Here is an 11,213-nt window from a genome sequence, read left to right as displayed (position 1 = left end):
CCTCCACTGTATCCTGAACAAATAAGCTACTTCACTAGCAGTTCTTGTACAAAAAGGAACTAAGAGAGGTATGTCTCAAACCACTCTTAAGGCATTTTCCACCAAGTACTCCATATTCTTGAGATGCATATGAATGATGAAAGAAATTTAATTTGCTCTAGTAAAAGTCCTTTTGGGGAAGAAAGGGCCCAATAAAATATGAAAGTTTCATTCTAGTGGATACAATCCAAGCACACTACATGAGAAATAAGTGATGAGGGCAGACTAGAATCTGCATGGGCATATACATGTTGTAAATGGATGATAATCCAAACTCCAATAACCAGATTGGAATTCAATTCGAACTCCAATGACGGGAAGCAGGGATTGAAGCTGTTACCATTGCAAATAACATCCTACTACACAAACAATACTATACTAGTGCTCATGTACTTACAATTTACAGCAACATTATCCCAACTTCCATGCAACCTAGCATATTGAAATATGGTGAAACCTCAATCGATTAGTTCATACATGAGTCAAATAGAGATAGGAAGACTTTATTTGATGTCTCATTACCTTATTTTTCAATGGATTATTGACCAAATCATATGCAATCTCATCATATTTTGCATGAATCATAACTTATGAGTAAGTGCATTCCATGCAATCTCTTATTACAGAGTTTGACACAAGAGTCCTTCATCACAGAATGCGCAGATTGATTGTTTCTACAATGTGCTTGTGCATATATGATTGGATTGGCATGATGAATGGCCCAAATTTCTCTTACACATAGCCAGAACATTTCTCCTCTTCAATGAAAGAATTTACAAACTTAATAGGATAATGGAAGTGACCTAGCTGCTTTTCAAGCAATGGCTCACTAGATGAGCGGTTTGCATATGGCTGAAATAATGTAGTGCAAAATGGAAAGCAAAATTTATCTAGAAGTACTATCAGTCCACACCATTAATAACATGAAGAAAAGGAGATTTTATTTTCATTGCATAACGGGAAGCTAAACTTAAGCAATACATATCGTGAACTCCCCATAAGGAGAAGATGACACCATGCTAGGGATGGGGCCACAAAAAGGGGCGGCATGAGGGCCTACTGGTCCTCAGAGTCAGGCAAAAGAGGGGGTGCTCCCTCTTTCTGTACATAGCATAGGACTGCTATCGTGCTTCTTCACTCCACCCTTCACTTTGGCAAACCACCCTGTCAGTGTACACCTAGATATTGGGTTGGGGATTACGGCAGAATATTTGTCGGCTAAAGAGGTGAATTGAAAAACATATCAAACATAAAATTCACAAGATAAACATAGTGGACAAAATCAGACATAATTGAAAACAATGTATGTATGATCTTATGAATAGGTTTGATAACAAACAAACAAGTTATCCCAAGGAGCATGTTATCCATGTTAACACAATGACCATGGTGATGTATCATTGACATAATTATACATTGGTGATCTAATATTCACAGACAATGATAGTGTTATGGTTGATGAGTTTATAAAGGCTACTTCGTATATTTGAAATGACAAATATGAGTCTTATGGCATATTATCTTGAATCAGGATAAATTAAATAGATGATGTAATTTTTAGATTTGAGAACACGTATATTCATGAAATTCTAAAAATCTTTGAGATAAAAAATTCTAAATTAGTATGCATACTCATGGAAATTACATTGAAATTGAGCAACGACAAGAAAAACAATCTAATAGATCCTAAAGGGCTTCAAGTTGTCGATTAGAAGTTTTAAATACTTGACTCATACTAGCCTAAACAGCTTGTATATTGTGGAATTACTTAACTACCACATGAAATTTCTAAGTTATATTCATCTACAAGTAGGGAAAAAGATTTTGCATCATTTAAAAGGTATACTTGATCATGATATTTATATGTGTGCTAAAGAATATAGACTCTTTTTTCTTCACAAATAGTGATTAGGTAGGCCAATTTATATAGACAATAAAAAAGTACATTAGGCTACTTATTATATGTTCGAAGTGGTTCATTCACATAATTCTTAAAAAAGTAAGATGTGATAACAGACAAACATCACTGTTGGGCCCACTATGGTTTCAATGGTGGAAATCATTATGCCCACTGTTTCCCGTGGTATGATCCACTTGATCTTTTGATATGCTTCAATTTGGGGCTAAACCGCCTAAATTAGAAGGAAGAACGGATGGACGACGTGGATATACTACGGGCCAAACTGAAAATTGAGCAGGCTAAACTGAAAATTGAGCGGGAAAAACTGAAAATTGAGCAGGCCAAACTAAAAATTGAGCGGGACAAATTGAAAATTGAGCGGGCCAAACTGGAAATTAAGTGGGACAAACTGAAAATTGAGTGGGACAAATTGAAAATTGATATGTCGGATTTCCCTCTCCCAAATAAATTGCTTGATACAAAATACGACTTGTAATGGAGTAGTTGTCCTATATTTTAGCTTGTTTATTTAGAAAAAATGCATGAAAATGATCGTGAAGTGAAGGGAATTGAACGTGAAATGAAACAGAATCACCGGAATTGACCGTGAAATGCATGGAAATGACTGTGAAGTGAAGGGAAATGACTGTGAAGTGCATGAAAATGACCATGAAATGAAACAGAATCGTTAGAATTGACTGTAAAATGCATGGTAATGACCGTGAAGTGAAGCGAATTGACCGTGAAATGTATGAAAATGACCGTGAAGTGAAGCGAATTGACCGTGAAATGCATGGAAATGACCGTGAAGTGAAGGGAATTGACCGTGAAATGCTTGGAAATGATCGTGAATCAACACGGAATGGTCGTGAATGACCATAAAATGCATGGAAATGACTGTGAAGTGAAGCGAATTGACCGTGAAATGCGTGAAAATGACCGTGAAGTGAAGGGAATTGACCATAAAATGCTTGAAAATGGCCAATGATTCTACGCTTCATTCAATATTGAGGCTAAAAGGGTTGGAGGTATAACAAAATATATGCAATTTTTGAGAGTGAAGCTTTAAGTATATATATTTTTTTACTGTTCACTTTGCTTGATTTGACACTTACACTCCGTATATTAACATCAGTTTGGGTTCTTTTGTAGACTATCTTAATAAAGAACTTGGAACCCACCCTACGAGAATGGGAAACGGACGCCGTTGGCTTGCTCCGTGATAGTTTTCAGTGAGATATCATGAGCATTTAATTGAAATAAAATATTGTTTAATTCACCTTGGAGGGAACAGACATGTAAAAATTCATCGATATACTATGCAGTGGTCGCACCTTGGAGGGAACAGACATGCAAAAATTCACTATACATTGGAGGAAGTCAATAGCATATGATTATTTGTCTGTAACCTGTAAATGATACTTGTCGTAGGCATGAGATGAGAAGGATAATTTTGTGAAATGTTGTATTATATATGGTGTTGTATATTTCCCGCATAATTTGTACTTCAGGAAAGTTTATAATGAATTAAATTTCATAACGTGTAAATATTTCCATCGCTCAACTTTCATGCTTGCTTTGTTCAACTTCTAGTTTGTCCCGCCTAATTTCAAGTTTTCCTATCTCAACTTACACTTACCCTCGCTCAATTCCTACGGTCTTGCTTAATTTATACGTTGCCTCGTAGAATCCGTAGGTTCCCTCGCTCAATTCCTAGCTTCCCTCGCTCAATTCCTAGGTTGCCTCGCTGAATTTCTAGCTTCCCTTACTCAATTCCTATGTTCCCTCGCTCATTTTCTAGGTTGTCTCACTTAATTTATAGGTTCCCTCGCTTAATTCCTAGCTTCCCTCGCTTAATTCGTAGGTTGCCTCGCTCAATTTTTAGGTTGCCTCACTGAACTTCTAGCTTCCCTCACTCAAATCCTATGTTCCCTCGCTCATTTCCTAAGTTGCCTCACTTAATTTCTAGGTTCCCTCGCTCAATTCTTAGGTTGCCTCGCTCAATTTCTAGCTTCCCTCGCTCAATTCGTATGTTGCCTCCCTCAATTCCTAGGTTCTCTTGCTCAATTCCTAGCTTCCCTCGCTCAATTCGTAGGTTGCCTCGCTCAATTTTTAGGTTGCCTTGCTGAATTTCTAGTTCCCTCGCTCAAATCCTATGTTCCCTCGCTCATTTCCTAGGTTGCCTCGCTTAATTTGTACGTTGCCTCGCTCAATTTCTAGCTTCCCTCGCTCAATTCCTAGGTTCCCTCGCTCAATCCGTAGGTTCCCTCGCTCAATTCCTAGCTTCCCTCGCTCAATTCCTAGGTTGCCTCGCTCAATCCATAAGTTCCCTCGCTCAATTTCTAGCTTCCCTCGCTCAATTCCTAACTTCCCTCGCTCAATTCGTAAGTTGCCTCGCTCAATCCATAGGTTCCCTCGCTGAATTTCTAGCTTCCCTCGCTCAAATCCTATGTTCCCTTGCTCATTTCTTAGGTTCTCCCACTGAATTTCTAGCTTCCCTCGCTCAATTTGTAGGATGCCTCGCTCAATTTTTAGCTTCCCTCGCTCAAATCCTATGTTCCCTCGCTCAATTCGTAGGTTGCCTCGCTCAATTTCTAACTTTCCTTGCTTAATTCGTAGGTTGCCTCGCTGAATTTCTAGCTTCCCTTGATCAAATCCTATGTTCCCTTGCTCATTTCCAAGGTTGCCTCGCTCAATTCCTAGCTTCCCTCGCTCAATTCCTAGGTTGCCTTGCTCAATTTTTAGGTTACCTTGCTGAATTTCTAACTTCCCTCGCTCAAATCCTATGTTCCCTCGCTCAATTCGTAGGTTGCCTCGCTCAATTTCTAGGGTTCCTTGCTCAATTCGTAGGTTGCCTCGTTCAATTTTTAGGTTGCCTCGCTCAATTTCTAGCTTCCCTCGCTCACGGTCAATTCGCTTCACTTCACGGTCATTTCCATGCATTTCACGGTCAATCCCAGCATTCCGTTTTAATTCACGGTCATTTCCATGCATTTTACGGTCAATTCCCTTCACTTCATGGTCATTTTCATCCATTTCACGGGCAATCTCGGCAATTCCGTTTCATTTCATGGTCATTTTCATGCATTTCACGGTCAATCCTGGCGATTCCGTTTCATTTCACAGTCATTTCCATGCATTTCACTGTCATTTCCCTTTACTTCACGGTCATTTCCATGCATTTCACGATCATTTTCATACATTTCATGGTCATTTCCATGCATTTCACTGTCATTTTCCTTCATTTCATGGTCATTTCCATGCATTTCACTGTCATTTCCATGCGTTTCCCGGCAATTCCCAAGATCTCAACCTAAGCCCAACCCAAGTTTTATCGAGTTGCTGTTTGTATGGCCCAACCCCAAGACCAAACCCGATACATCCTGACCAAGCGCAACCCAATGTCAGGTCAGTCACAGGTTGGTCGAGTTGAGCCCGCCCAACTTTCAGCGCTAAAATTATATATGGTACGTCAAGTAACTAATTTTGGTTTAGAAAATATTCTTGTTATATGAATAAAGGAAGAAATGAAAAAAAGAGAATTTTTTTTTTATATGCTTATATTTACATATTTATATAAATGTGTTAGAAAAAATGTAGGTAGGATAAAATTCTCCATGTAAAAATAAATAAAGAAGAAAAAAGAGAAAAGAAAGTGCATAGGTATACAGTTATAGCTACGGTTATAATCCGTAGCCACAGCCACAGATCGAGGGTGGGACATAGGGACAGAGATTTGCGGTGGAATCACGGGTTGATGATTGATGACCGAGCTACTGTTATGGCTACGGATTATAACCGTAGCTATATCCGTATCTCTGTGCATACACCATTACCATTCTGCTTGAACGTTTACCGTTGAAACCCTTTTGGGGGCCACACAAGTTTTGGACCATTATGAAATTTGTTTTTCCTCTTCATCCAGGTCTTTGTGAACTTATGAATAGATTGGATGGAAAATAAATGTTATGGTGGGCCCTACAAAAGTTTCAACGATGAAAATCAATTTTCCACTGCTCTGTGTGGTGTGGCCCAGTTGATCTTCGGATATGATTTTCTTTTTTTTGATAATGCTCCAAAATGATCTCGAAATACGGATGAACGTTGTTGATATGATAAATACATAGTTGTGGGGCCATGTAACTTTGATCTCTTTTAAGCCGTGCGTACAACTCTCAGTTGGAGGCGCGTCAGTGCTCGTCTTCGCAGTGAAAAGGAGGGGTAGTTTCGTCCTCAAACTCGCTGTCCGCACGTGCTAGTCTAAGTTGGTAACTTAAGTTTGTATTCAAAAACCGCTGGGTAAAAGGTTTTGTCTACAGTGGGAAAGTCGGTAAACAAGGCTATGCTCTCACTTTCTCGCGCTTCGTTTATTATTCTCTCACCGTCATTTATTACTCTCTCACTGTTTAAATCTCTTCTCTTTTCTCTCCTTTCACAAGGAAAACACAGTTTAAAAATCTCTCTCCAAACAGCACGGAGGAGATGTGGAGATGTGGGCTTTGCGTCCCACCGTGATATGCATGGGAAATCCACTCCAACCATTATGTGAATGGTAGAAATTTAACCATAGAGCTAAAAATACAAATAGATTTGTGAATAAGTAGGCCAAACCAAGAGACAATGGAAGAGGTAGATGTCAACCCTTGATTTTTCAATTAAGTCAGATATAGCTATGTCTAGATCTCAAAATTCAGGTTGTCATGCAATTTAGGTAGGCCACAAAAAATAAAACAACTTTGATAGGATGTCCACCATTAATTTTTTACCGGGCCTATCATAATGTTTATGTGAAATCCACTCCAAATATTAGATTCAATTTGGTAAGTTATACATTTGGACCAAATATTAAGGCAGAGTAGATTTCACATATAAATCAAGGAGAGGCACACCATTTGTTGGAGACCACATCATTATTCGCGTGACATGGAGACTAGTGGCTATATTCACGTCTCGGTTTGCATGGGATTGCAGAAGCTGCACACCATCCATGCAAATAATAAGGGGTGGGCTGGGGTGGGCCCACATTGACTTGTATGTAAAATCCACTTTTATTATATGGTGTGTTACAGAGATTTACCAATACCAATAAAAATAAAAACTCTGCCATATTCATGATTCATGTGGCCCCCATGAGTGGAAACATTGTCTATGGGGATGCCTACCATTCAAACTATTTAAAATGGTATGGCTCACATAAATTATATATGAGTTTAATTTTTGGTTTCAAGGTATAAAATTTTATGATTTAGGTAATTGTTGGAATAAATTTTATATAAACATAACAACGGACCCTATAAAAATTAACAGTAGAGGTCCCTCCAAATTGTTGCTTTAAGTGTAGCCCTACCTAAATCATGTGTCAGCATAATTTTTGGACCCTCAATGTAACAATGGATCAAGCTGTTATTGTTGGAGAGAATCTCAAGGGAGAGAGTAATAAATGAATGGGAGAGAGAGGCTACCTTTCTAATAAGAGGGATTATAATTTGGAGTTATACAAGTGTGACTTATTTAGATAATGGATCAAATATGTAAGGGATCTGATCCATTGAACAAATATAGTACCTTATAATCATGTTGTGTAAGAAAATAAAATATTATTTTCTAATTAGTAGTTAAAATAATTATAGGAGAAATTTGGACAGTTAAAAATGCATTACAAGGGTTCAAAACCAAATCTGGACAAATTGAACCCTAGTGCTCATTTAGCTTCGCTCAAACTTAAATCAGAGAAGCTGATCAGGGTAATTGAACCCTAGTCCAAACGTATCCTGCTATGAACCCTAGTTTGGGGGCTCAAACTAGAGAACTATATCATGGAAAGAAACCTAAGAAACCTTTTCCCAAAAATTTCATGCGTTCGAGAAAAATGAAAAATTTAATGGAAAATTACTTCAAAATGGACAACGACATGTGTGAGGTGATTGAATATGGATAGTTGTATTATTATATGATGGACACTTGCGCACGTGGGTCATCCACACTTATCTTGTTGAATCATTAAGTACTTATGAAAGCAGGAAAATAAAAGAGTACCATACAACTATCTACTGGAAATGGGTTAGGGTCGACATCGCCCATGCCAGACCGATTTGCTAAACGGGCCAATAATTCCAGCCTATACTTAACCCACAACTCATCATTCCGTGGCCCAACCTGGCCCATTTAAAATTCATCAAGGCCAAGCCCAACCTAACATGATCCGTTGAATTTTAATTAGTTTGGACTCAACCAATCTGACCAGGTTTAAGAATGGTCCATGCATCTTTCTAAAGGTATGTCAATGCTGATAAATCACGTGTATGTATATCTATACTAATTATCTGTTAATTTGTTATGGGGCTTGGAGTAGGTTGGGTCCTATATATCATTTGATCCAACCCCTGATGAGCTATCTAGGCTGGCCAGGTTGGCTCAGTTCTACCCGAGCACAACCATTTACTTAGAATGGCAACATTTTTTAACCCGAGCCCAACCTACTACCCATTAACTTGGTCCAAACCCATTCCAGAAGCAGATTGACCCAACCATTGCTACCACTAAGGGGGCATTTGGATCGTAAGTTACTTTAGATAAGTTACTTATGTCATAAATAGCTTATCTTAGTTTCTACTTAATCAATAGATAAGTATGTTTGGTAAGCAACATACTTATCATCTAAAAAGTAAAAAAACATATTTGGTTTCCAACATTGTTAGTATTCAAAAAGTTTGTTTGGTCCCCCTCACATCCACTGTCTATCATATGGGGCCAACCTTTGATGTGGATCATTCATTGTGTGGGCCGTGCCATTGATACGGGCCATCGGCCCACCTTGATTGTGAGTCATTCATCATTAGGGGTCAACCTTTAATGTATATGGTTCATTAGGTAGGGCCCTCCTTTGATGTTAGTCATCCATCATGTGGGCCCATGATCAATGTTATTATCTAGCATGTGGGGCCCATCTTCAATATCCACTAACCATCATGTGGAACCCACGTTTGATTTGGACTGTTCGTCATATGGCCCCACCTTCGACGTGGGACATCCATCATGTAGGACCTGCCCTGGATATGAGCCACTTATCATTAGGCAATCTTTAATGTGGACCGTCCATCATGTGGGACCTACCTTGATGTGGATCATCCATCATGCAGAGCCCACGATTATTAATTGCCCATCATGTGGAGCCCACCTTCGATGTGGGCTGCCCATCATGTGGTGCTTGCCTTGGATGTGGGTCATTCATCATTAGGGGCAGACCTTTGATGTGGATCGTCCATCATGTGGGGCCATGGGCCATCATCATGTAGGGCCCACTAAATCATCTACCCGTTCATTGGATGCTTTTCAAATCTCATGAACTTACACGGGTTTCATGGCCACTGAGCATATTCTCTAAAATAATTTCATAAGTTGCGTTGTTACCGATGAAAATAAAGTAAATAAGTAATCTTCGGAGGTTAAAAAATAATAAAAAATAACTAATAAAAATAAGTTACTTAAAAAAAAAAAAACTACTTATTTAAGTTTAATAACCAAATTAATTTATTTAAAAAAAGTAACTTTGTTAACTTATATAAGTTAAAAAAGCCACTTATTCCATAGCATCCAAATGGCCCCCAATTGACTTATTTAATACAATGTTCTCATGCTTCAATGGTGTGCCACAGTTACACTTGCGTGGTAGGACACATATCCTGATGGCCCACTCACTATATTTACACCACTGCATCCATCCATGCACCTCAACAACTAAATCATTCCTATTTTTTCATGGCCGTCGCGAATGCGTCCTTTTTCAGTTATCTGGGATCTACAAGAACGTAATCGCCACAGACGCAAGCCCAGAACAGCTCGCCTTCGCACAAAAGCTCCCCAACATCCGCTACCAACATACTCCCTCCACGATATCCGCTGAGGAACTCGCACGTGATGTGGCCCCACATGGAACGGTCGATCTAGTGATAGTAGCCCGAGCCTTCCACTGGTTTGATCACCCCACATTCTACCAACGAGTGAACCTGGTACTCAAGAAACCCAATGGAGTGCTTGCAGTATGGTGTTACACTGTGCCACGATTCAATGACTCAGTCGACACCGTCTTTTTGCGATTGTATGCTGAGTCGGCACCCTACTGGGCTTCGGCTCGTAAGATGGTGGATGATGAGTATAGGAGTTTTGATTTCCCGTTCGAATCGGTGGAGGGAACTGACCACACTGGACCGTTAGAGTTCGAGATGAAGAGATCAATGAATTTGGATGCGTATCTTACATACATACTATCATGGTCCACTTATCAGACGGCGCATGAGAAGGGAATTGAGTTGTTGAGTGAGGAAGTGGTGGAAGATTTCAAGCGTGCATAGGGAGAAGAGGATACCAGTGCTCAGATTGTGAGGCATCCCATTTTTCTGAGGATTGGGAGAGTAGGGAATTAAGTGGGAATAGTTTATTATGAATTCCTTCTTTTATTTTATGAGTAGGACTGTCTACAACTTGCACATAACCACTGTATATATACCACATGATATACATGTATCTCAATCAAAACCATTGAAAACATGGGCCAGATTTTTGTAGATGGATCACTGAATGGACAGTTGAAAATAGTTAACTGCTGAAATTTGACATATGGGTCGTATCTAATCAGAGGTTATTATCATCTAACGAAAGTGGGGCCCATAATTTGGTTGGTTTAGATTGAGAATGTAGGCTATGTGTACAATGGTTGTGTGGATGCATACGAATAATGAAATTTAAGAGGGGGTAATTGAATGTTTTAATAATTTCCTTACTGAAAGAAAATGGAGAATATGTTCTATGTTTCATCTTATAATTTGGCCAGGAATTCCACTTGGATGAGTTGAGAAATAGTTTTTTTCTATTTTTCATTTGCATTCGTAAATCGAAGAAAAAATCGTTCTGTGCACATGTATTTATGATGTGTTGTTTGAAAGTGTAAAAAAGAAATAAAATAAAAAGGATGCTTTTGTCTAATTTTTAATGATTGTAAATTTTGTGGTGCTGCAAATGTGCAGAATATCTCAGCCGTTCGTTGGATGAGTTTGTGGAACCTGAAATTTGATTATTTTTTTTTTTTTTAAAAAACCCAATTCCTAACTGAACTTTACTAATCTGTCGGTCGATCAAGTAGGCCATGCATGTAGAAAGAAACAGACACTCGGAGGAACGAAATCAACTGTCCATATACAATATGCATAAGTTGCGTAATTGAGGATTAGAATGACATATATGTAGAATATAAGACATGTATATATGAAGTCACGTT

At 38.8% G+C, this 11,213-nt stretch overlaps 1 protein-coding gene across 1 annotated transcript; it reads left to right on the top strand.

Moving 5' to 3' along the window:
- The first annotated feature begins 9,624 nt into the window (after window positions 1–9,624).
- Window positions 9,625–10,399, top strand: LOC131249655 (uncharacterized). The gene has a single exon (XM_058250438.1). It carries the CDS (start codon window positions 9,625–9,627, stop codon window positions 10,288–10,290), a length of 666 nt encoding a protein of 221 aa, XP_058106421.1. The 3' UTR covers window positions 10,291–10,399.
- Window positions 10,400–11,213: the final 814 nt, after the last annotated feature.

This window comes from Magnolia sinica, chromosome 6 (assembly GCF_029962835.1).
Source record: "Magnolia sinica isolate HGM2019 chromosome 6, MsV1, whole genome shotgun sequence".
Classification (NCBI taxonomy): domain Eukaryota; kingdom Viridiplantae; phylum Streptophyta; class Magnoliopsida; order Magnoliales; family Magnoliaceae; genus Magnolia; species Magnolia sinica.
The sequence above is the reverse complement of the archived record's forward strand: the minus strand, read 5'-3'. Positions and strand labels throughout refer to the sequence as shown.

What these genes read in the sequence shown, in the direction of transcription:
- LOC131249655 (XM_058250438.1), top strand. Translation starts at nt 9,625, where the DNA reads ATGGCCCACTCACTATATTTACACCACTGCATCCATCCATGCACCTCA.